The sequence below is a fragment of the Somniosus microcephalus genome, chromosome 13 (assembly GCF_052327205.1).
Source record: "Somniosus microcephalus isolate GS21.2 chromosome 13, FLI_Smic_1.0, whole genome shotgun sequence".
Taxonomy (NCBI): domain Eukaryota; kingdom Metazoa; phylum Chordata; class Chondrichthyes; order Squaliformes; family Somniosidae; genus Somniosus; species Somniosus microcephalus.
In genome coordinates this window covers 187,002,421-187,029,702 of record NC_140999.1, presented here as the reverse complement: position 1 = coordinate 187,029,702, position 27,282 = coordinate 187,002,421, and the positions used below count along the sequence as shown (strand labels likewise).

The 27,282-nt window shown below is 45.1% G+C and overlaps 1 protein-coding gene across 2 annotated transcripts in view; it reads right to left on the bottom strand.

The window, feature by feature from the left end:
* The window catches only part of LOC147108886 (purine nucleoside phosphorylase-like), a 54,708-nt gene that overhangs the window by 7,840 nt on the left and 19,586 nt on the right, over positions 1-27,282 (bottom strand). For both annotated transcript variants that reach the window (XM_086005814.1, XM_086005815.1), the window contains exons 4-5: positions 26,936-27,111; positions 24,388-24,578 (exon numbers count right to left, since the gene is read on the bottom strand). In XM_086005814.1, coding sequence (XP_085861940.1) covers positions 24,388-24,578; positions 26,936-27,111 — 367 coding nt within the window. The remainder of the gene's footprint in view (positions 1-24,387; positions 24,579-26,935; positions 27,112-27,282) is intronic.

Sequence of the window (27,282 nt, the reverse complement as noted above, 5' to 3'; positions counted from 1 at the left end):
GAAGGTCATAGACATAGGTAGCAGTGGGGAAATTAAAAACCAGAGTGTGTCAGGAAGGGGCAGAAGGTATGGAGTAAAAGGTAAAGTAATAAAAAGGGCAAAAGCAGGAACTAAGTGTCACAAAACATATTTGAAAGTTCTCTATCTGAATGCACGTAGCATTCGTAACAAAATAGACGAGTTAATGGCACAAATAACTACATATGGGTATGATCTTGTGGCCATTACAGAAACATGGCTGCAGGGTGACAATGCCTGGGAATTAAACATACCAGGTTATTTAACGATCAGGAAGGACAGGCAGGAAGGAAGGGGAGGTGGGGTGGCTATGTTAATAAAGGAAGGAATCACTGTAATACAGAGAAATGATATTGGGTCAAAAGATCAGGATAATGAAACAGTTTGGGTGGAGGTAAGGAATAATAAGGGGAAAAAAACACTAGTGGGCGTAGTCTATAGGCCTCCGAACAGTTGCATCTCAGTTGGACGGAGTATCAATCAGGAAATAGTTGAGGCTTGTAATAAGGGAACATCTATAATTATGGGGGATTTTAACTATCATATTAATTGGACAAATCAAATTGGGCAGGGCTGCCTTGAGGATGAGTTCATTGAGTGTATTAGGGATGGGTTTCTTGAGCAGTATGTAACTGAACCGACCAGGGGGCAAGCAACCTTAGATCTGGTCCTGTGTAACGAGACAGGATTAATTAAAAATGTCCTAGTAAAGGATCCCCTTGGAATGAGTGACCATAACATGGTTGAATTCCATATTCAATTAGAGGGTGAGAAGGTTGGATCTCAAACAAGTGTGCTAAGCTTGAATAAAGGAGACTATGAAGGTATGAGAGCGGAATTGAGTAGAGTGGATTGGGAAAATAGATTAAAGGGTAAGACGATACATGATCAGTGGTGTACATTTAAGGAGTTATTTTACAACTTCCAAAAAATATATATTCCACTGAGAAGAAAAGGGTGTAAAAGAAAAGACAGCCATCCGTGGCTAAGTAAAGAAATTAAGGATAGTATTCGACTAAAAACAAGGGCATATAAGGTAGCCAAATCTAGTGGGAGGATAGAGGATTGGGAAAACTTTAAAAGACAGCAAAAAGTAACAAAAATATTGATTAAGAAAGGGAAGATAGATTATGAAAGTAAATTAGCAAAAAATATAAAAACAGATAGTAAGAGTTTTTATAGTTATATAAAAAGAAAAAGGGTGGCTAAAGTAAATGTTGGTCCCTTAGAGGATGAGACCGGGAAATTAATGGTGGGAAATATGGAGATGGCAAAAACACTGAATGAATATTTTGTATCAGTCTTTACAGTAGAAGACACTAAGAATATCCCAACACTGGACAAACAGGGGGCTATAGCGGGGGAGGAGCTAAACACGATCAAAATCACTAAGGAAGTGGTACTCGGTAAAATAATGGGACTCAAGGCGGATAAATCACCTGGACCTGATGGCTTACATCCTAGGGTCTTGAGGGAAGTGGCGGTAGGGATTGTGGATGCATTGGTAATAATTTTCCAAAACTCCCTGGAATCAGCAATGGTCCCGGCAGACTGGAAAACTGCTAATGTAACGCCCTTATTTAAAAAGGGCAGTAGGCAGAAGGCTGGAAGCTATAGACCGGTTAGCCTAACATCTGTGGTAGGTAAAATATTGGAGTCCATTATTAAGGAGACAGTAACAGGACATTTGGATAATCATAATTTAATAGGACAAAGTCAGCATGGTTTTATGAAGGGAAGTCATGTTTGACAAATTTGCTGGAGTTCTTTGAGGAAGTAACATATAGCGTGAATAAAGGGGAACCAGTGGACGTAGTGTATTTAGACTTCCAAAAGGCATTTTGACAAGGTGCCACACAAAAGATTATTGCTTAAGATAAAAAATCACGGGATTGGGGGTAATATTCTGGCATGGATAGAGGATTGGCTATCTAACAGAAAGCAGAGAGTTGGGATAAATGGTTCATTCTCGGACTGGCAATCAGTAACTAGTGGTGTTCCACAGGGGTCAGTGCTGGGTCCCCAACTCTTTACAATCTATATTAACGATTTGGAGGAGGGGACCGAGTGTAACATATCAAAGTTTGCAGATGATACTAAGATGGGAGGGAAAGTAGTGAGTGAGGAGGACATAAAAAACCTGCAAGGAGACATAGACAGGCTAAGTAAGTGGGCAGAGATTTGGCAGATGGAATACAATACTGGAAAGTGTGAGGTTATGCACTTTGGCAGGAAAAATCGTAGAGCAAGTTATTATCTTAATGGCAAGAAACTGGAAAGTACTGAAGTACAAAGGGATCTGGGGGTCTTGGTTCACGAAGCTCAAAAGGTTAGTATGCAGGTGCAGCAAGTGATTAAGAAGGCCAATGGAATGTTGGCTTTCATTGCTAGGGGGATAGAATATAAAAATAGGGAGGTATTGCTTCAGTTGTACAAGGTATTGGTGAGACCGCACCTGGAATACTGCGTACAGTTTTGGTGTCCATACTTAAGAAAGGACATACTTGCTCTCGAGTCAGTACAAAGAAGGTTCACTCGGTTAATCCCGGGGATGAGGGGATGGACATATGAGGAGAGGTTGAGTAGATTGGGACTCTACTCATTGGAGTTCAGAAGAATGAGAGACGATCTTATTGAAACATATAAGATTGTGAAGGCGTTGGATCGGGTGGATGCGGGGAGGATGTTCCCGATAATGGGTGAAACTAGAACTAGGGGGCATAGTCTTAGAATAAGGGGCTGCTCTTTCAAAACTGAGATGAGGAGGAACTACTTCACTCAGAGGGTGGTAGGTCCATGGAATATGCTGCCCCAAAAAGCTGTAGAAGCTACATCATTACATAAATTTAAAACAGAAATAGACAGTTTCCTAGAAGTAAAGGGAATAAAGGGTTATGGGGAACGGGCAGAAATTTGGACATGAGTCTAGGTTCGGATCGGTCATGGCCCTGTGGGTAGCGGAGCTGGCCCAGGGGCCATGTAGCCTGATCCTGCTCCTATTTCGTGTGTCTAATTCTGTTAGATTCAGGAGATGGTTCAGTGATAGTGGATTGGCGGTTAGGATCAGATCAGCCATGATCTTATTGAATGGCGGAGCAGGCTCGAGGGGCCGATTGGCCTACTCCTGCTCCTATTTCTTATGTTCTTATGTTCTTATCTTAGCAATGGGCCAGTAGACAGTTAGTTTGGGCAAAGCTCAGAAAAGAAAAAGTCACCTAGCGGTTTTTCTGTAATATCAGTATGTTTATTTATTTGCACTTACGCTGCCAGCTTCAGTCCTTCACTTTATTTCTTTTTGTGCCTACAGTCATTCCTTGTGCTATCGCTCTAACGCCAATCCGTCAGTGTGCTTAGAGTCATAGAGTCATAACTATTATGTTCGTGAATGATTGAGACACAGACAGCAGGAGTTGAACAAAACAAGTCTTTACTGAATGGAGTCAATCGGGAAACTGAAACTACAGAGGCTCACTAGCGCCTTTTATACAGGGGTGGTCACTGCCGGTACTGCAGTCTGAGACCAGTTATTCTCTTAAAGGTACATACACAACAATTCCTCCCCTTTTAGATAAACAATACATAACATTCATTTAACAACTAAATGATAACTAATTACAATCACAATTACGGTTGCTAGATACATTGGTTAAGTTTAAGCAATTATAAGTTCAGTCTTTGAGGAGGCCTCCTGATTCTGTCTGGATAACGCCTCTTTGGGGTATCAGGTTCTTCTGGCAAGGTTGAGTCGGGATCAATGTCGTTGTTTGGTTCATCTGCTTCCAATATCTCTGATTCTGCGGTATCTGCAATTGGTACGTCGATTTCATTGCCAGGTGTATCAGATCATGGTGTGGAGTTGACGTTTTCCAGTGACTCTAGAATCTGGTCAGCATGGCATCTTACAATGCTCTCTCCAACGTCCACGGTATACATGAGAGGTCCTTGCCGTGTACAAATCGTTCCTGGCTGCCATTTCTCAGTGCGGGAGTCCCGGGCCAAAACTGGTTGACCTATCTTAAAACTCCTGGTCGGCCTTTCATTCATATTCTGAAACTGCCTGTTCTCCACATCTCTTCGGACGTTTGGCTTAACCAAATCCAAGCGGCATCGTAGTCTTCGATTGAAGAACATCATGGCTGGAGTTTGGTTGGTAACCGCATGTGTCGCATTCCGGTAGACAAACAAGAAGTTGTCCACCTTGTGTTGTAGGGGTATATCTTCATTACACATTGCCTTGATAGCCTTCTTGAATGTTTGAACAAACCTCTCGGCCAATCCATTAGTGGCTGGATGATATGGGGCAGATGTGTAATGCTTAACACCATTGTTCTTTAAGAACCTCCGGAACTCTTCAGACACAAACTGTGGTCCATTGTCAGAGCAATCTGTTCAGGCAGCCCATTCCTGGCGAATATGGTTCGTAAAACTGTGATAGTTTTTTCCGTGGTGGTTGAGGACATTTTTATTACCTCTGGCCGCTTTGAATGTGCATCCACCGCAATTAAAAACATTGAGTCCATGAAGGGACCAGCAAAATCAATGTGCACCCTTTGCCATGGAGATGAGGGCCACTCCCATGGATGCAGAGGAGCTTGTGGTGGGGCGTTTTGGACCTTCTGGCATCCTGCACAGCTCTTGGTCATCTCTTCGATTTCTCTATCGATTCCCGGCCACCACACAAACGCTCTGGCTAAGTTCTTCATTTTTACCCCACCCAGATGACCCTCATGAAGCTCATTGAGCACTCTATCCATCAACTTAGGTGGAATTACTACTCTGGATCCACACATCAAGGTTCCTCTGCACACTGACAGCTGTTCTCTTCTCGGCGAGAATGCTGGCAGGTTCGCCATGTGCTGGCCATCCCTTCACCGTTAAATCATAGACCCGTGATAGTGTCGGGTCATTCCGTGTTTCCTTTTCTATGTTTGCATTCGTCACAGGGAGACATTCGACTATGGTCGAGTGGAATAACTCCATTGGATCCACTGCAAGGTCTTCTTCTTCCACCGTCGGCAACGGTAGGCGTGACAATCCATCAGCATTCCCATGCTGTTTAGTTCCTTTGTACTCGATGTCATATTGGTGTGCCCCTAGGAAAAGGGACCACCTCTGCAGCCGTTGTGCTGTCATTATCGGTACGCCCTTCTGAGGGTTGAAAATGGAGACAAGAAGTTGATGATCGGTTAGTAGAGTAAATTTTTGACCGTGCAGGTAGTGATTGAACTTCTTCACCGCCCCACACTAGGCTGAGGGCCTCTCTGTCAATCTGGGCGTAGTTACGCTCGGCAGAAGTTAACGAGCGTGACGCAAAAGCTATCGGCCTCTCTAAACCATCAAGGAATTTATGTGACAGTACCGCCCCAATGCCGTAGGGAGATGCATCACACGCCAGTCTGATCGGCAGTGCTGGGTTGTAGTGAGCCAATACTTCTCTTGAAGTGATTAAGTCCTTACTCTTCTGAAAGGCCCGCTTACAGTCATTGCTCCATTTCCATGCTACTCCCATTCGTAGCAGGGCATTCAGTGGGTGCAGAATTGTCGACAAATTCGGCAAAAACTTATGGTAGTAATTCACCAATCCGAGGAATTACCTCAGTTGCGACACATTTTCAGGTGCTGGGGCCTTAACAACCGCTTCAATTTTGTCAGGGGACTTATGTAACCCCTCTTCATCAATCACGTGGCCACAATACGATATCTGTTTCTTAAAAAACTCGCACTTGGGGCGGTTGGCTCGTAGCCCATGTTCCCGTAGTCTAGTGAGCACCTGTTCTAGGTTGTTAAGGTGTTCACTGTCATCTTCACCTGTCACAAGGATGTCGTCCAAGTAACACTGAGTCCCCGGAATCCCTTACAGGACTTGTTCCATCGCTCTTTGCCATATCGCCGGAGCCGATGCTACTCCGAATACCAATCGATGATACTGTTAAAGACCTTTGTGAGTGTTTATCATGAGATACTTCCTAGAGGATTCTTCAACCTCCATCTGCAAATATGCTTGTGCTAGGTCAATTTTTGTAAAACGCTTCCCTCCAGACAGTGAGACGAAGATGTCTTCTATCCTTGGAAGAGGATATTGTACTGTGTGAAGGACTGGGTTCACCGTCACCTTGAAATCCCCACAGATGCGAACCTTCCTTGGCTCCTCAGACTTATTGCTTAACGTTTTCTTCATGACAGGAACGATGGGTGTCGCCCACTCGCTCCAGTCGACCTTAGACAACACGCCCGCCTTCTCCAGATTCTCCAGCTCTGCCTCGATGGCTGGGCGAATTGCATATGGTACCGGTCTTGCTTTGAAAAACTTGGGAATTGCATTCTCTTCTATTTTTATCGAGGCGGTTACGCCTTTAAGAGTGCCCAGTTCTTGTTGAAATACCTCTTTGGCGTTAGCTAAGATTGTTGACAATCGTCCAGGAGTGACGTCTTCATCTTTTTTACCATCCACCGTCATTGCATGAATGGAGTGCCAATCTAAGTTTATCTTCCTGATCCATTCACGTCCCAATAATGGTGGTCCACCATTTTGCAGTATGTAGAGATACAATTTCCGTATTTTCTTGCCGTTGTATTCGACAGGCACCCTTATTTTTCCTCTGGGGTATACTTTTTGCCCCATATACGTCCTCAAGACAATGGATGTCTCTCTCAAGGGTATGTGTGAGAATAGCCGCTCGTAGTCTCGTCGATTCATGACGGTTAGTGCTGATCCTGTATCCAATTCCATTTTAACTTGGGACCCTGCTATCGTGAGGGCGACACAAATGGTTCGGTGATCCTCTTTTGCGATTACATTGTGAAGTTTGAGACAGCTTAGTCTCCTGTTCCCGGATTCACTATCGCTCATCTGGTCTTCGGAACTACTGTCCGTCATCTTTTGTACTTTCTTGTACGGTTCCTTAGTAGCCTTTTTGTTGTTGCTGGTCTTCTTCCCAGACCTGCAAACTCATGCAATGTGTCCCATCTTTCCGCATTGCCTGCATATTTTGTCCTTGGACCAGCAGTCCTTCTGGTCATGGTTAGTTCTGCCGCAGCGATAACATTTTGCAAATCCCTGTGTCATTGCATGGGTGCCGTATTCCTGTGGCTTTTGTTGTATTTCCGCAGCTCCCCTGGCTGCTGCTTCATATGCTACTGCCATGCTGAAAGCCTTATCTAGCGTCAGCTCTTTCTCTGAGAGTAACTTCTTCTGTGTTCCTTCACTCAGGAGTCCACAGACAAATTTGTCCCGTAGGGTATCTGCCAGTCTTGCTCCGAACTGGCAGTGCTTTGATAGCTTGCGTAGTTCCGTAAGGTACTCAGCATTGCTCTCATCTTTATGCTGAGTTCTCCTGTGGAATTTAAATCTTTCTGCTATCAGCAGCGGTGCAGGGTTTAGGTGTTCCTGTAGGACAGCAACAATTTTGTTAAAACTCTTCGCCTTCAGTTTGGCTGGAGTAATCAGGTCCCGCAATAGGCCGTACGTTCTAGCGCCCATTAAGTTTAGCAATACCGATGCCTTTTTCTCATCGGCTATTTCGTTTGCCTCGCAATATACCTCGACTCTTTCCACATACGTGGTCCAGTCCTCTATTGTATTATCAAAGGCAGTGATACAGCCAGTCTTCGGCATCTTGAAAATCTAAAATGGCGCCTCCCGCGCTTTGCCTTCTTCCCCGATTTAACAAAATGGCGCCTCCCGCGCTTTGCCTTCTTCCCCGCTGTTGCTAGCGCTGCCTTCCGCGGTTCCCGTTGCAACCTGCAGCTCCTCGCGGTTTCCTGCGCGTTTAATATTTCTTTTTTAAAAATTATTTTCCCATCGTGGAACAACCCTGTGGGACTCTTGCCTCCCTCTTCTTGGGTCTGTACGCAGCCCGCTTCGTAGCACCGGCCGCGCCCTGTGTGCTCCACCCTCTCTCTCTCTCCTCTTCCCGACAACGCTGCTCGGCCCCGTTGCAAGCCACCCGCTCGAGTTCGTGACCGCCGCAGCCCAGGAAGGATCAGTGTAGTACCTGCCACCAGCCCGATTAGCTGAAGCACCATCGACAGGAACCAGGCCCCGCTTCCGACAGCTTCTCCAGCAATCTTCAACTCTGCTAACTCAGGGGCGGATGCCCACAGTCGACGCCCGTTTCTACTGCTTCTTTCTTCCTTCTGGCCTCGACCTCTGCTCACTTCGCTTCAGGAATGGATCCCAGGAGGTGGTGCAGACTGTAGCTAAGTTCGTATCTGCTCGTCGCCAGTATTATGTCTGAAGTAAGATTTAAAAATGAGCGTAACAGGGCACGTTTAGTAGAACGCAATTGCGCAGCAAAATGTTTAAAGATGAAATGTACTAATTACTCGTATGTTTAATTGCAGAAATGACCATACCAGTTTAGAGAGATGAAACTTACAAAAAGAGACAATGACATAACCCTTTTCTGGAAAAACGAAACTCAGTAGTGGTCAAGAGAGAGAGGGTCTCGTTTCTCAGAAATCACATGACCTGATGACTCATTTCCAAGAAATCAGAGGGGCCACAGGCCCATACAGTGAAAAGTGAAACTTATGTTATTGGTTACCTTGTAGAAGTTAGGCACACCTAATTAGTGATTAATGTATAGACTTTTAAATCGATTGGACCTCTGGAGTAGGAGGTCTCGGAATATGTGTATAACTGTGTAAACCTCAAGAGATTCGGTGGAGTTGGAGCCTTGTGTTGGGACGCAAGAGCCATAGCTCCCCAGGCCTGAATAAACTGTTTTTACTTCAATTATTGGGTCTGTCTTTCTTACAACAAGCCAGTGTTGTCGACTGTGTATATCACTCAGTCCACACTTTGGGGGCTTACATCAATTGGCGACGAGGATGGGATATGCGTTCTGAACCAGACTCTCGGACAGCGTTAACCTAAGACGGGTGAGTATGTCTTAATTACCACCTGTAAAATTAGGGGTTAATCGCTGGCGAGACGTTGAGTCAGAATCGACGTATAAAAGAACTATAAAAAGAAAGACACCTTTAATTGAAGGCGGTTAAAAAGTAAACTGCAGTAGGGGTAGGGGCAGGTAGTTCCCTACCAACCTTTGGGGCAGGTAGTTCCCTAAGGACCGTGAGGCGGGAAAACCTCGGTAGGGGCAGGTAGTTCCCTACCAACCTTTGGGGCAGGTAGTTCCCTAAGGACCGTGAGGCGGGAAAACCTCGGTAGGGGCAGGTAGTTCCCTACCAACCTTTGGGGCAGGTAGTTCCCTAAGGACCGGTGAGGTGGTGATACCTCAGTTAGGGGCAGGTAGTTCCCTAAAATCCGTGAGACGGCAAAATCTCAACAATTGAATGAATGGGTGCACCGTGGTGAGTGAATGAGATAAAACCCTACGGTCATAAAGAGGTTAGAACGGACAAGGGTGAGGTCTGTCCCAAGCACCTAGCCTGAGCCTGAATTAAGAGGACAGGAGTCCCACGTGACGGCCAGGATCAAGTAGGACGCCGGGAGCTACAGACCCCACAGTACCGAAACCTCGGGACTAAAGGGTTGGTGTGTGTCTAACGAAACGAAGTGACTAATAGAAAGCAAGAAACTAATGAAGGTGACGCTATGGGGCGAACAACGTAGCGTACAAACCTAATTCCTCAACATCGTGAATTATGCGTGAAACATAGCAGTTAGTTATGACTAAGAGGGTGGAAGAAGAATCCTCAAGGGACCTGGATTCTATAACCCGACTCCTGGAAAATAAAAAGAAACAGTGCAGAGAGCCAAAGGCTTGGTGGGGAGGAGCTAAAGATAAAGAGGCAACAGATAATGTAAGGAATTGAAACAGAAGGGAGAGATAAAGAAGGAAAAAGATCTAATTTGCAGGCGAACCAATTTGAAACCCCAGCAAAAAAAAAAACAAACAAACAGGGATTTGGAAACTAGGGAAAGCTGTTGAGTCAGATTTAAAAAGGAAGGAAAAGATAAACTTAAAGCTTTACCAACATGGAAGTTATTAGCATCTGTACCAAGACAAGTAAAACACGAGATTTGCTGAGTGAAAGGAACCTTAGACATATGCTGGAATTACAGTTTGTATAAAAATGTGTGAGTGTGGATGTTTTCCTGATTAGGAATGTTTAAGAGGATTCAATATTCCTTTGTCTGAAAATCTGTCCGTTAAGAAAAAGAACTGTCTGCTGTGTGTTGTAGCTCCACCCACTTCTCTGTGTTAAAGTAAAAGCATTTAACCCCTTTGTCTTGTCGGGGATTTTGGAAGTTTAAGAATGTGCAAATAAGATTGTGCCCTTAGAATGAAAAAAAAACCTATTACAATTTGAGTTAAGCTGAAGTGTAAAAACTGAGAAGAGCAACAAAAAGTTTGTTTAATGAAAGATTAAGTTTCAGTCTAAGATCTAACCTTGGAGTTATGAGGTAAATTAACCTATTAAAACCAGACTTTCATTGTGGCCACAGTGAAATTCTGGTTGATGTAAATTGGTGTAGTCCAAATTGAATAAGATAACTCAACTCCGCAAGAATATCCGATAGTGGCAGGTCCCTCTACAATATTTAATTGACTATGGTACTGGAAGCCTTATAGAAGGCGGGACTAGAGTTAAACCTTAGAAAGGTATAGGTAGGGAAGGATGAAGTAGTCGACCTAGGATACATAGTGACACAAGGGAAGAGACAAATGCCCAAAAACAGATGGGAGGGGCATTAGGACTGGCTGCGTGCTTTGATTGCTCGCAAGCTTCTAGGGATGGCAGCAGGAAGGGACCGCGCCAGAGAGGGGAGGGGGATCCGAGGATGTTTGTTGATGCATTGGTAGGGGGCCGACAGTGCAAAATGTTAATAGACACAGGAGCCACAATCTCATTGACAGACTTACCCTTGCCCCGAACGAAACTTTCAGTTAGTATGGCAGGAATCGGTGGACGAAGAATCAGGGCTTATAAGAGCGAAACAGTCTTACTAGAAATTGGATGTATAATAATACCTACCCAGTTGTGGGTATGCGAGAACACCGAAGGAACAATCCTAGGGATAGATATACTGCGAGAAGTAGGAGCTTTAGTCGACCCTAAAGCGAATGAAGTGTACTGGCCCCCAGATTATAAGTCAAACAAACAGGCAGGCCCGGGAAACAAAGTAGAAATGGCCCAGCCTATACAGGATTTGATCAAAGAGGGGTAGCCAAAGGAAAATGTGTAAACCTATATAGATAGTCGGAATGCCTTTGGGGTGGTGTCTGATTACATGATAACGGGAGTAGGCAGGGATATATGACACCAGGAGAAGACCCGTAAGAGACAAGAATATAATCAAAGAATTAGTAGGAACCTCTCTCCTACCCAAAGAGTCTGTAATAATAAATTAAAGCGCACAAGAGGATGGGCAGCTAAACGATCAACTGAGAGAGGGAATCTGACCAATGAAGCCCAAATGTTCATGTTGAATCAAAGTGTGAAACCACAACTGTCTTTCAGTCAGGGATGTTTTTTTGGGTTGCGTGAAGTGACGCAATAATGTTTAGCTCCACCTTCAAAAGCCTGCGAAGGAGTTAACCCTTTCCACTGACAGCTGTTTGAGTTCACCAAGCAACAACTTCAGTATTACTGAATAGAATTTAAAGATATTGGACATTATTAAATTTAAGTTTCTTAATGTTGAGCTGATATTTACCCACAGTGATAGAAGGATAATGTTAAGCTGATATTTCCCCACAGTGATAGAAGGAAAATTAGGATTTGATAAATGGAAGTTATCTTATAAACTAATTGCAGCACCGTCTCAAACGGCCGGGAGACTGCTGGGGAGGCTGTCCTGTTACCCAAAGATAAATCTGGACAGATAGTTAGAGACATGAGGCCAAAGACCAACAGATTATACGGGATCGAGAACAGGATACACGGGACGACCAGAAGGAGGTCTTTGCAATAGATAGCAAAGTGATAGCAGAAATAATACCAGCCAAACCAGGGCTAGCACCCAGATGGTCAGGACCTTATGAAGTATTAATGAATAATGACACGTGCTCATGTAGATGGGTCTGGAACGGGTAAAGGAAGGTGGAAACACTGGACCCAGTTAAAAATATATAAGAAAGACAATGAGTAAACCAGAGATGGTGCCCTTTTTGACAGAGTGAGGAGTATACTAGAAGATATAAAGAATGGGAAGGGGAGTTACTACATATATCAATGATAGGGCTGTGTATGATGATATTATATGCCATAGTTTGCATCTTCAGGTATGTCTGGGGACAGAGCCACAGAACAAGAAATGAACCAGATGTACAGCATTTTGAACTGATAAAATGTATAAGAGCAGAATAATTCTAACTGGCTGGTGACGACCAGCCCCCTTTTTGTAATTACAGGAACATTGGATGTCCGGAATGAGGTGGAGCGTCCTCGCCTTGATTCTAGGGATAAATATAAGTATTGCCATTATCGAGGGGGATTAGTAATAAGGAGAACACAGGATGAGGTGTATTTTAGTGTAGCACATAGAGTTACTAAGCTTGCCATTAATATGAGTACTTTTGAGATACAAAACAAACCTGGAACTCCCTGTGGGTAAAACAATTAGAGGATCCACAGGAAAAATCTGTCTTACAAAGATGTAAGAAACGGGGAGTATTGGAAGCGACCGGAGCAGGGTATGCGGCCGGGTTAGCAACAGTTAATAGCTTGGACATAGAAGGAGTAAATGAAGGAGTAGAAGAATTACAAGCAAAAATAGAGAAGTTACTAAAACAAGCTACTGGAAATAGCCAGCAATTGACACTGGCAGGGAAACCAAACAATAATGCAATTGTCGGGGGTGGAAGAGATAGTAGCCCCCCATGCAGAAACAATCAATACAATTATTGATAGACTTAATAATGCTTCTCGCCAAACCGATAAGGAACTAATATGCGCCACGTAGGGCTCATGGCTATTGTCGAATGCTCAGCATAACATGAGGCAAATAAATAATGGACAGATCCCTGATTGGATTACTAATAAGGATCTGGAACCTTGGATTGACACAAATAAAAGCCTATGCAAAGGATGTAAAATGGGACAAGTATACCGGGCAGGCGATTGTCTGACCCCATGGACTAAGATGATTGGCTTTGTACTGGCCATCCCACAATTCCCAGAAGGGGGACAACTCCGATACGACGTGATTAATATAGGAGAAGTACAAAGGGAAAGTGGGTTAAATATCATGATGTCCCTACCAAGGCGCTTTGGGAAAGGGATGAAGATAATAAACAGAAGAATGAAACCTAAAGGGGGGTGGTAGTGGACGGGTGCCACCACAAGGCAAGGACATGGGTGTGCACTCACGCCCCACCGAGGGAGACACATCCGAGTACGGATTTACGAAAATTACCAATTGCACCCTCGAGGTTCACCCAAGGGGATACACCAGACCTGGGTAGCATCAAGGAACAATGGGACCTGTTGTGTCACCACAATTGAACAGAAATATGAATATCAAGATATGGCTTATACCATTCCCCAACCAAACCGTTGTTTTGGTCTAAAGATACCTACACAGATAGGAAAACCTGGTCATTTGATAATATGGGACTTACTAAAAAGGGTTGAAACTTATGTCATACCAGAGCCCAAGGCAATTCCTAAGTTAGAGGAAGCTTGGCAGAAGTTACGGCAGGAAACGAAGGAAATTTTAAAGTACTATCATAAAATAGAAGAAGGCTTAAAGAAACAACAGAAAGACATTAGTACAACATTAGAGGAAACTCACCCACTTCCTCATATTTTGATAATTGGGGACCAGGATGGTCGGGGACTGTGGGCGCCTCGGTGGTACAAGGCATAATGATATTCCTCTTGATTGTTATTCTGATATATTGTGTATTTTTATTTCTCCAGTGCCTTTGTGCCAGAATGAGTAAGGCCGAAAGTGGTGCGGTGAAAGAAGTAGAGCCTGAGGAGGGGCAGGTAGCGATGTTAAGAATGGACAACTCCCCCGCCTCTCCAAGGCAAATGGTGTAAGACGCGATGGGAAGCCCTGAAATTATATGGGATTAATTGGGCATGGTAATTAAAGACCGGGCCGGCCAACCGTAAGATGGAGGTGGCAGAAGGAGGGTGGCAGAAGGAGGGTGGTGAATGAGGACTGGTGTGTGATGACAGTCTCGAATTGGCACGTCACACACCCCACGTGGGAATGAGGGACAGGCTTGAGCAGAAAAGCCTCAACCATTAGTGCAGGGTCTAAGGGGCCCCGGGAATGGTTACACCAGAAGGAGTGCATAAAGGAAAGACCACCCTAAAGGAAAGCCCACCGTAGAGGAAAGACCACCATACCACAGAGGGGGGAAGTCGGCCTCCCAATTGATAGGACATATACATGTATAACCTAGACTGGTAGAAGACCAGGGAGTGCACGCTCTGGCAGACACCAGGCAGTGGACATGCATGTTGACCTGTTTTGGAACAATTGTCCAAAAGGTCAAAAGGAGGGACTGAAGTAAGATTTAAAAATGAGCGTAACAGGGCACGTTTAGTAGAACGCAATTGCGCAGCAAAATGTTTAAAGATGAAATGTACTAATTACTCGTATGTTTAATTGCAGAAATGACCATACCAGTTTAGAGAGATGAAACTTACAAAAAGAGACAATGACATAACCCTTTTCTGGAAAAACGAAACTCAGTAGTGGTCAAGAGAGAGAGGGTCTCGTTTCTCAGAAATCACATGACCTGATGACTCATTTCCAAGAAATCAGAGGGGCCACAGGCCCATACAGTGAAAAGTGAAACTTATGTTATTGGTTACCTTGTAGAAGTTAGGCACACCTAATTAGTGATTAATGTATAGACTTTTAAATCGATTGGACCTCTGGAGTAGGAGGTCTCGGAATATGTGTATAACTGTGTAAACCTCAAGAGATTCGGTGGAGTTGGAGCCTTGTGTTGGGACGCAAGAGCCATAGCTCCCCAGGCCTGAATAAACCGTTTTTACTTCAATTATTGGGTCTGTCTTTCTTACAACAAGCCAGTGTTGTCGACTGTGTATATCACTCAGTCCACACTTTGGGGGCTTACATCAATGTCCGTGAATGATTGAGACACGGACAGCAGGAGTTGAACAAAACAAGTCTTTACTGAATGGAGTCAATCGGGAAACTGAAACTACAGAGGCTCACTAGCGCCTTTTATACAGGGGTGGTCACTGCCGGTACTGCAGTCTGAGACCAGTTATTCTCTTAAAGGTACATACACAACAATAACAGCACAGAAGGAGGCCATTCGGCCCATCGAGTCCGTGCCAGCTCTCTGTAGAGCAATCCAGTCAGTCCCATTCCCCCGCTCTATCCCCGTAGCCCTGCAAGTTTATTTCCCTCAAGTGCCTATCCAGTCTCCCCTTTCATCAGCAGCGATTCCAGGTCCTTGCCACTCGCTGCGTAAAAAGGTTTTCCTCACATCCCCCCGTATCTCTTGCCCAAAACCTTAAATCTGTGTCCCCTAGTCCTTGTACCATCAACTAGTGAGTGGGAACAGCCTTTTCCTCTATTTCTAATCGTTCATTGTGTTTCTCTCTCTAATCACCCATCGGGGACTCATCACAGACCAGGGATTGGTGACTTAACTCAGTAAACCATTGGGGAACCTGCGATCGGTGACTTAACTCAGTAAACTATTGGGGAACCTGCGATCGGTGACTTAACTCAGTAAACCATTGAGGAACCTGCGATCGGTGACTTTACCCAGTAAACCATTGAGGAACCTGCGATCGGTGACTTTACCCAGTAAACCATTGAGGAACCTGCGATCGGTGACTTTACCCAGTAAACCATTGGGGAACCTGCGATCGGTGACTTTACCCAGTAAACCATTGGGGAACCTGCGATCGGTGACTTTACCCAGTAAACCATTGGGGAACCTGCGATCGGTGACTTTACCCAGTAAACCATTGGGGAACCTGCGATCGGTGACTTTACCCAGTAAACCATTGGGGAACCTGCGATTGGTGACTTTACCCAGTAAACCATTGGGGAACCTGCGATTGGTGACTTTACCCAGTAAAATCACAGTGGGAGACTCATTAAAAAAAGTACAACTTCTGTAGAACTTGGGAGAGTGCGTTAGTGTTTGGTGAGGTTGTTGACTCAGTGAAGTTTTGTGCCCATGGCTGACAGTGGGTTAATTTAGATACAGTAACATTTTATTGTAACATTAAGGGACAGAGTGTAGCAAGTGTAGCAATTTTTGTCCCGTCCGATACAAGGCACATTGATTAAGGGCGAAGGTCCTTTCTTTATAACAGTGTCTCATCTAATCTCTGCCATACCAATGTCACCTGTCCATGTCCATTCGTGTGTGCGTTTCGGCTGCCACGTCAAACCCGAGTCCATTACTTCTATCTCCTTTATTGTTCTCTTGACTCCTCTTGGGCCCTTCTCTCATATCACCCCCTTCAGTCATGCCATTTTAAATTTTTTCCCCTCCTGAATACTTTGCCCACCAACGCCCCCCCCCCACCCCGAACCCATCACCACTCATCTGCCTTCCTACTCTCTTGCCGACGCTTAGTGCTTGCTTCACCCCCTCTGATAAACTCACAGCTACCCTCTCCGGCGTTCTCTGAAGGGCTCACAGAGACGCGCCATTGCCTCTCTACGGGCAGCAGCACCAAACACTCCAGTCCTCCTCTTTGCCGGCCTTCTTTGCGGAATGTCCATTCATTGAATAAACAAGCCCCTTGCCATCCATAACCTACTTGACGACGATTGCAATGGCACCCTGGCTTTAAATGAAACTCGGCTCTTGGGTGGCAACACCTTACACCCTACTGAAGTCTCCCCACCTGGCTATACTTTCCACCACCTGACCCCTGCCCTGCCCTGCCCAAAATCACCACAATGGTGCCATGGTCTCCTCCCCTCCCCCCGCCACCCCACCCCCACCGCCCCTCCCACTCCTCTGGCATCTTCTGGCATTACCAGGATGTTACCAGGGACGAGGGACTTCAGTTATGTGGAGAGATTGGAAAAGTTAGGACTGTCCTCCTTGGAACAGAGAAGGTTAAGAGGTGATCTAATCGAGGTTTTCAAGATGATGAGGGGTTTTGATAGAGTAGAGAGAGAAAAACTATACCCTCTGGCGAGTGGGTCAATAACCAGAGGTCATAGATCCCAAAAGATCGAGAGGGGAGATGAGGAGAAATGTTTTCACTCAGCGAGTTATGGGGATCTGGAACGCTCGACCTGAAAAGGTGGTGGAAGCTGATTCCATAAATAATTTTAAAAGGGAGTCGGACGGGTTCAGGAGGATGAGGAACTTACCGGGATACGGACAAAAAGCGGGGGTCTGGGACTAAACACGGCGGCTCCTTCAAAGAGCCGGCATAGGCATGACGGGCCGAATGGCCTCCTTCTGTGCTGTGAGTTTCTATGATTCCATTCTATGATTCTCCTCTTCAAGCACCTCACCTTTTCCATCCCTCTCACCTTTCTTTAGAAACCTCGTTGTCTACCATCCCGCCCCCAAGCCCCACCCCAAGTTTCTCACTGAGTTAACTCACTACTGAGTTATCCTCTTCCTCCTTTCTTCCTCAGCCCCTGCACTGAGAAATTCCTTATCCTTGCTGCTTTCAATCTACCATCTATGCTCTCCTTGCCTTCTCTGAATTCACTGCCTTCCTGTTCTTCCAAAACCTCTGGTTCCGCATTAACTTTCTGTAATGAAATGTGCTTGGCTTGCCTGTATTCGTTTTGCACTCATGTATATTACCCTCCCCCACACGGTGTATAGTTTCACTTCCTCTTTCCTGACTAACCTGGAATGTTCCAGGTCTTGGCTCCACCCCTGACTTCTCTTACATAAAGATCCCAGGATCTTTATGACTCATTCCTGCGAGCCAGTCAGTGTGTTGAGATGTTAGCTCTGATCTTAGTGATTAAAAGCCAACTTGTTAAAGTTTATAACTTCTAGTTTTGTGGTTATTGAAGGCACATCACTTTTAATCACTAAAGAATACTAGGATGGATCGACTCCTAAAACCAGAGCGTCTGGACTTGGATCCACATTCTGCTGAAGCATCAAATCAATTTGGACACTGGCTCAAATGCTTCGAACTCTTCGCGAGGGCCTCATCCGCTAGTGAGGTAGATAAACTGAGTCTACTGACTACTCGCGTTAATCATCGGATTTATTCGTTCATCCGGGACGCCACCTCTTACACGGAGGCCATCACTATCCTGAAGGCCCAATACCAGAGGCCAGTAAACGAAGTGTACGCCAGACATCTGCTGGCTACACGCAGGCAGCGACCTGAGGAATCAATGGACGATTTCTTACAGGGCCTAAAGGACTTGGTCCGGGACTGTAACTGCAAGGCCGTGACGGCCAACGCGTACTCTGACGAATTGGTCCGCGATTCCTTCATCACGGGCCTCAAATCGAATTATATCCGGCAGAGACTGCTGGAGAAGGAGGTCCTGGACTTAAAAAAGGCAGTGGCCACTGCGCGATTGCTGGACGTGGCCCAGAAAAACTCTGACTCTGTATGAAATAGAGATCGGCCCCAAAACATAACTAAAACTTCAAATAAATTTTTTTTTAAATCACATTTTTAAAATAACTATAAATTACATAAAATAACTATTGTAAACAATAATTTAAATTTTTGAAAACATTAATTACAGTTTTTAATGGGGCTAAAAATAAACTTACCTTTCTTTAAAGTATTTAAAAATAATAAACCTGTGGGAAAAAATGTTTTAATTTTACTTAATTCACCACTTACCTTATTAAAAGCAGGCCTTGCGACTGCTTTTTAGAAGCGTAGCTCCTGGAGACTTACCCTCCCGGAGAAACCTGCAAAATAAACGGAAGTTCCAGGCGTACACGCTGCCTCTCCAGCGCATGTGTTCGACCTGTGAACCCCTTTCAAGGGAATGGAAGTTCCGGTTTCCCGCGCATGCGCAGTGCATGCACGAAACCGGCACTTTCGTTGGCCCTACGCGTGAGCACACAGCGCGTACTCACCCGTGGGGACCCGCATTTCTGGCCCATTACCTCCTTCTTGGACTTGATGCTGGTTTTTTCCCTCACCCCTCTGTGAATCACCATGGGACGTTTCTTATTTTATTTATTTATTTCTCTCCCTCACGTGGCAGCTGTTGATGATTCTGCCATTGCCATTTACACCTCATCTAGAGTCATCTTTTGTTTCTTAACTTGTCCCGTTACCATCTCCTTTTGCCTCGCACCATCATCCCTTTCATCATTTAATCTCTCCTGCCTTCCATCCTATCACAGACCTTCCCTTTTGTTCTTTCCTCCCCTCCCCCCTTTCCCCGCCCCTGCACTTACTTAAAATCTGTTACATCTCTACCTTTTTCCAGTTCTGACAAAGGATCTCAGACCTGAAACGTTAACTCTGTTTTCTCTCTCTCTCCACGGATGCTGCCCGACCTGCCGAGTGTTTCCAGCATTTTCGGTTGTTATGGGATGTTTCTTCATCATTAAAGGCGTTACATAAATGCAAGTTGTTGTTGTATTGATCCACCCTTATTCAATCTTTTATTATGTTTCTCCCTCTATCTCCAAACCCTCATTGTGCCTATATCCCCAACTTCATTCTTTCAGTAAGTTTATTTTTACACCTCTATTCCTTCATTGTGTACATCCTTCCATCACCAGTCCTTCATTGTGTGCAGCTCTTTAATCTCCAATCCTTCAGTGTGTTCAGCCCTCCAGTGCTTTGTTCCTGTCTCCCCTTCCTTGTGGTGCCTTTCTTGTATCAAAAGTACTTATTTTGGAGATTCGTTTCTCTGGTTTGAAGTTTCCATCCAGTATTACATGCCATGGGTTGAGTAACTTAGAAGGGAACCATCACTGTTGGAAAGTTATTTGTGTATCTTTCCACCGTGTTGATAACTACACGGATACCTTGGCCTCCAAGCAAGCCCACCTCTTATTGCTTTCAGTGTACACACCATGGTAATAGTCATTACTATAAGAACCTAAGAAATAGGAGCAGGAGTAGGCCATATGGCCCCTTGAGCCTGCTCCACCATTCCATGAGATCATGGCTGATCTTCGACTTCAATTCCACTTTCCCACCCGATCCCCAGATCCCTTGATTCCAAAAATCTATCGATCTCAGTCTTGAATATACTCAACGACTGAGCATCCACAGCTCTCTGGGGTAGAGAATTCCAAAGATTCACCACCCTCTGAGTGAAGAAATTTCTCCTCATTTCAGTCCTAAATGGCCGACCCCTTATCCTGAGACTGTGCCCCCTAGTTCTAGACTCCAGCCAGGGGAAACAGCCTCTCAGCACCTACCTTGTCAAGCCTCTAAGAATTTTATACATTTCAATAAGATCACCTCTCATTCTTCTAAACTCCAGAGAATATAGACCCATATTATGCTTGTGGGCAAGCTATATTTGTATGAGTTGTGCATTACTGTAAAAATAATAGCGCACTGCTGAAGTCCCTACTGCTGGAAACGCTCAAGAGTGAAAGAGATGAGGTAAATCAGGAAGTGATGAGGAGAATCAGGAAGTGAGGAGATAAATCAGGAAGTGAGGAGGTAAACCAGGAAGTGAGCAGGTAAATCAGGAAGTAAGGAGGTAAATCAGGAAGTGAGGAGGTAAATCAGGAAGTGAAGAGGTAAATCAGGAAGTGAGGAGGTAAACCAGGAAGTGAGGAGGTAAACCAGGAAGTGAGCAGGTAAACCAGGAAGTGAGGAGGTAAATCAGGAAGTGAGGAGGTAAACCAGGAAGTGAGGAGGTAAATCAGGAAGTGAGCAGGTAAACCAGGAAGTGAGCAGGTAAATCAGGAAGTGATGAGGAGAATCAGGAAGTGATGAGGTGAATCAGGAAGTGATGAGGTGAATCAGGAAGTGATGAGGTGAATCAGGAAGTGAGGAGGTAAATCAGGAAGTGAGGAGGTAAATCAGGAAGTGATGAGTAGATGATGCCAAGATTGGGGTTTAAAAGCCTGAAGATTGGAGAGAGGAAAAAAATCTGAAGCGGGGTAAGGAGTTCCAGGGTTTTCAAATCTGGGAAAGAATCAGTTAGAGTAGAAGAATATTTAATTAGCTTTAAGGATCCAAAGAGGAGGAAGGGTTTCTGAGTTGGCAGTTTTGTAGCTTAGGATGAGCAAGAGAAGAAAGTTCAGAAGAGAACTGACTAGAGTGGTCTCAACAAAATAGAGAAATAGAAGGCAGGTTGCAATGGAAAGAGAAGAGGTTAAAGGGCTAGGGATGGAGTATTGTGTCCAATTCTGGGCACCACACTTTAGGAAGGACGTGAAGGCTTTGGAGAGGGTATGGAAGAGATTTACCAGAATGGTTCCAGCGATGAGGGATTACATAGCTAGACTGGAGAAACATAGAAGATAGGAGCAGGAGTACGCCATTCGGCCCCTCGAGCCTACTCCGTCATTCAATGAGATCATGGCTGATCATCCAAATTCAGTACCCTGTCCCTGCCTTCTCCCCATATCCCTTGATCCCTTTAGCCTTAAGAAATATATCTAACTCCTTCTTGAATATATTTAATGAATTGGCCTCAACTGCCTTCTGTGGTAGAGAATTCCACAGGTTCACCACTCTCTGGGTGAAGAAATTCCTCCTCATCTCAGTCCTAAATGGCTTACCCCTTATCCTTAGACTGTGACCCCTGGTTCTGGACTCCCCCGCCATTGGGAACATCCTTCCTGCATCTAGTCTGTCTAGTCCTGTTAGAATTTTATAAGTTTTAATGAGATCCCCTCTCATTCTTCTAAACTCCAGCGAATATAAGCCTAATCGACCCAATCTCTCCTCATACGTCATTCCTGCCATCCCAGGTATCAGTCTGGGGTTGTTCTCCTTAGAGCAAAGAAGGCTAACACAAGATTTGATAGAGGTGTTTAAATTCATGAAGGGTTTAGATAGAGTAAATAAAGAGAAACTGTTTCCAATGGCTGAAGGGTCGGTAACCAGAGGACCCAGATTTAAGGTGATTGGCAAAAGGACCAGAGGCGACATGAGGAAAAACATTTTTACGCAAGGAGTGGTTAGGATTTGGAATGCGCTGCCTGATAGGGCGGTGGAAACAGATTCAATAGTAGCCTTCAAAAGGGAATTGGATAAATACTTGAAGGAGAAAAAGTTGCAGGGATATGGGGAAAGAGCGGGAGAGTGGGACTAACTGGATTGCTCTTCGAAAGAGCCGGCGCAGACTCGATGGGCCGAATGGCCTCCTTCTGTGCTGTCCTATTCTATGATTCTATGAGAGAAGGGTCGCACATCACACAACAATAACATTTTTCTTGAATCCTATCCAGGATGGCAAGAGAAGTGTTACAGAAAAAGGATCTTCAGATGTGGGAGCAGTATTCAAGTCTTGGACGGACTACAGCTTTGTGGAGGTCATTGAGAGCAGAAGGAGTGTCTGACATGAAAGAGGTGGTTTTAGCAACGGTGGATCTGTGAGAGTTGCACTCAAACTCCGAGGAAGCAGCAAGGCCCAAAACGTCAGCTGATGAAGAAAATTTAACGCAGAAAAGAGCGAAGTGATACATTTTGGTAGGAAGAACGAGGAGAGGCAATATAAACTAAAGATACAATCCTAAAGGGGGTGCAGGAACAGAGAGACCTGGGGGTATATGTGCACAAATCATTGAAGATGGCAGGACAGGTTGAGAAAGTGGTTAAAAAAGCATACGGGATCCTGGGCTTCATAAATAGAGGCATAAAGTACAAAGGCAAGGAAATTATGAACCTTTATAAAACACTGGTTCGGCCTCAACTGGAGTATTGTGTCCAATTCTGAGCACCGCACTTTAGGAAGGATGTGAAGGCCTTAGAGAGGATGCAGAAAAGATTTACAAGAATGGTTCCAGGGATGAGGGACTTCAGTTATGTGGATAGACTGGAGAAGCTGGGGTTGTTCTCCTTTGAGCAGAGAAGGTTGAGAGGAGATTTAATAGAGGTGTTCAAAATCATGAGGGGTCTAGACAGAGTAGAGAGAGAGAAACTATTCCACATTGGCGGAAGGTTTGAGAACCAGAGGACACGGATTTAAGGTGATTGGCAAAAGAACCAAAGGCGATATGAGGAAAAACTTTTTTACGTAGAGAATGATTAGGATCTGGAATGCACTGGCTGAAAGGGTGATGGAGGCAGACTCAATCGTGGTTTTCAAAAGGGAATTGGATAAGTACCTGAAGGAAACAAAATTTCAGGGCTATGGGGAAAGGGCGGGGGGAGCAGGACAAACTGAAGTGCTCTTGCAGGGAGCCGGCAGGGGCCTGACGGGCCGAATGGCCTCCTCCTGTGCTGTAACCATTCTATGATTCTAACTAAGACTGCAGTCAGGGATAGTAGCTACTGAATAGACCTGTAGGGGGGACATGAAGGAGTCGATTTTCATTGACCCATGGAGTCGGGATTGGAGGCGTGCAGGGGGTTAAAGTCCCAAATTTGGGAGTCCTGACACCATCCTGCCCCAACCCGCCTCCATGTAAGTTTCAAAGGAGGCGGGTACCCGCCCCGCACTGGGACCCGCCTACCCGAGGCGGGAAGGGATTAGTGACAATTAACTGCCTGTTAACAGGTAGTTAACAGGCAGTTTTTAGCCTAATCCCTATTTTAAAGCTTGAAGTGTGGGATTCCCAACAGCTCCAAACCACGCCAAGTTAGAGGAGTCGGGCCGTCGGGTTGAAGGACTTGGAGGGGTCGCGATGTCAGTGTTCTGGTGAGTGACGTGTGCATGAGTGCAAAGGTAAGTGTATTTGGTGTGTCTAAAGTGTGTAAAGAAGTTTAAATTACCTGTACTTACCTTTTCAGCCTTCCTTCCTCTAGGTTTCAGGAGTCCATCATCTAACCGGCACAGAAAGCAGAATGGCTGCGAACTGTCAAAAGTGACAGCCTGCAGCTTTCTGTGCAGGAGAGATTTCTAACTGAGTCTGTGTAGAAGGACTCATGTTAGAAGTAAGACTGTCAGTGTTTGACAGCTTCAAACAGCTGTGAAACACTGATATTTCATCTGTCAAAACGTCTTGACAGATGAAATTTCAGTCTGTGACGCCACCTGTTGCTGGGTGGCCCTTAATTGGCCTGCTGAGCCCGCTGGGCGAGCTCAACAAGGTCAATCAAGTTAAAATCGCGTGGATTGGCCGCATCTCGATGGAGGTGGGACTACAACCCTGAAAGTTGTAGTCCCTCCTCCTTCCCGACTTCTGAATGAAAATCAGCCCCGAAGTATCTACATTTAGAGAATTGCAGAAACACAATTTTCATCACTATATTGAAGATGGTACTGTAGTAACCCAGAGGTTGTGGACTAGTAACGCAGAGGTTTGGGACATCCTGAGTTCATGAAAAGCGCTACATAAATGCAAGCCTTTCTTTCATTCTGTAGCCTGCAAATGACATAGCAGATTGTATGAAATATCTTACCCACAGCATCAACTCCGAGCTTGTGAAGAAGACGTGCTTCAGCAATCGTCTCGAAGCTGGGGCCTCCAACCATGCAGTAGATGCCTTCATGTATACAGTTAGAGCAGACCAGCTCCCTGCTTATATCCAGAGCCAGCTTGCCGAGGCCCCTGTCATATGCATCAGACAAACAGGGGAAACGGGAACCAAACCTACAAACAAGAACATCTGAATACATTATTTTCTTATTCTTCTGCCTCTTCTTTTCCGCCCAAGCTTTTCTCACAATTCTGCTGAAAGATTATATAGTACATAAAATAACATCGTATTTACAAAATCATGAGGGGTCTGGACAGAGCAGATAGAGAGAAACTGTTCCCATTGGCGGAAGGGCCAAGAACCAGAGGACACAGATTTAAGGTGATTGGCAAGAAAACCAAAGGCGAGATGAGCAAAAACATTTTTACGCAGCGAGTTGTTATGATCTGGAATTCACTGCCTGAGAGGGTGGTGGAGGCAGACTCAATCATGGCTTTCAAAAGGGAATCGGATAAGTACCTGAAGGAAAAAAAATTGCAGGGTTACGGGGAAAGGGAGGGGGAGTGGGACTAGCTGAAGAGCTCTTGCAGAGAGCCGGCACGGGCTCGATGGGTTGAATGGCCTCCTTCTGTGCTGTAACCATTCTATGATCCTATGATACAGCACAGAAACAGGCCATTCGATCCAACAGGTTTATGCTCCTCACGAGCCTCCTCCCACCCCTCTTCATCTCACCCTATCAGCATACCTTTCTATTCCTTTCTCCCTCATGTATTTATTTAGCTTCCCCTTAAATGCATCTATACTATTCGCCTCAACCACTCCCTGTGGTAGCGAGTTCCCCATTCTCACCACTCTCTGAGTAAAGAAGTTTCTCCTGAATTCCCCATTGGATTTATTAGTGACTATCTCATATTTATGTCCCTTCGTTTTTGGTCTTGCCCCCACAAGGGGAAACATCTTCTCTGCGTTTACTCTATCAAACACTGTCTCATAATTTTAAAGAATTCTATTTGGCCGCCCCCTCAGCCTTCGCCTTAACTGGGCGAGTAGCGGCATTAATCTGGATGAAAATGAGGGGGAGAGGGGAGGAAATAGGTGTCTCAGAATGCCTGTGCTGCAGCACTCACCGTCCAGTTAGGTCAACGGAGGATTGCTCAGTGCTGAGAGCTCGTAAACCATGTGTAACGCAAACCAGAGAGAAAAACAGGCACCGGGGGGGGGGGGGGCGGGTGGGGAAACACACAGAGCAGGTCCGATCTGAAAGACAACAGTCTCTCTCGAGCATCCCCCATTCAAAATGCTCGGCTCGTGTTCCACACTTTGGTTTCTCCTTGAGTGAGATTGGGTGAGCAGGCAGTAAATTCCGATGCTGATAATTCCGTGACACCCAGCAGACAAGATGGGCAGTGGTCAGTTGTATTTTGCTGACTATTAATTTGCTTATTATACCCAATCATCTGTTGCATGCCTGCGTTCGGGAGTATTTATATTGGGAGACCTCCTTCCCACGGTATTCTTAATAGATGACGGGTCCTTACGATGAACGCTTTGATTGCCATATACGAGTTTCCATTAATAACTGTGACAGTGGATAAGCACAACAGAGTATCAACATGCCAAAGCACGGAGTGTGAAAAGCTTATCGAGCTGCCTCCTTTCACAGGCAAGTACTGCATGACCATGAACTTTATCCCACTCATTTAAATCGCCATCCACTCATTTAGGGATTTTGATAAGAGTAAATAAGGAGAAACTGTTTCCACTGGCAGGAGTGTCGGTTAAAAACTGGAGAGCTTTATAATGACAGTTTAGTAAAAAAAAGAAATTTGCTGTAATTTCATACAGGAAAAGTACATGTCCTTGTGCGACATATAAAAGGATTCTTTTCACCAGTAAACCTTTACCAAGATACCTTACCCCAAATACTATGTAAAGGAGAATCGGGCCGAGTATATAACACATGTCCGATCCGCGAATGCCCGTATTGCGCCCCTCATCGAAGTTGAATTTTAACCTCCATAACAGGCTGGGCCTCTTTTCTCTAGAAAAGAGAAGACTGAGGGGTGACCTAATAGAGGTCTTTAAAATTATGAAAGAGTTCGATAGGGTAGACGTAGAGAAGATGTTTCCACTTGCAGGTGAGACCAGAACTAGCGGCCACAAATATAAGACAGTCACTAATAAATCCAATAGGGAATTCAGGAGAAACTTCTTTACCCAGAGAGTGGTGAGAATGTGGAACTCGCTGCCACAGGGAGTGGTTGAGGCGAATAGTATAGATGCATTTAAGGAAAAGCTATATAAGTACATGAGGGCGAAAGGTATAGAAGGATATGCTGATAGGGGAAGATGAAATAGGGAGGGAGGAGGCTCGTGTGGAGCATAAACACCGGCACGGATCTGTTGGGTCGAATGGCCTGTTTCTGTGCTGTAAACACTATGTAATTCTATGCAAAAGAGAAAAATGGAAAGGGAGCTGGGGGCAACTATGAAAGCTACTACTACATCGACCTGAGAGGCTCTGTACCGTTCATCATTGGGTCCGCAGAGAGGATGCTGCCCAGCGAAACCTGGAATATTAATGTGATCCTTAATGATCATGATGTCTCCTGTGTTGTACCCATCGGCAATTGATCCTGCGGCATTGGTCACGATCAGGACTTCAACACCCAGCAGCTGGAACACCCGGACAGGAAACGTCACCTCGGGAAACAGGGAAAAAAACCACATTTTAATACTGTTCGGTGAGACCACTGCTGACCTTCACAGCTATTGGCCCATTCAGCGTCTGATGAGGAGAATCCATTTTGGTTACCATTGAGTACATCTGAAAAATCCAAGGCTCACCAGGATCTCATTCAAGAATCAGAGTTC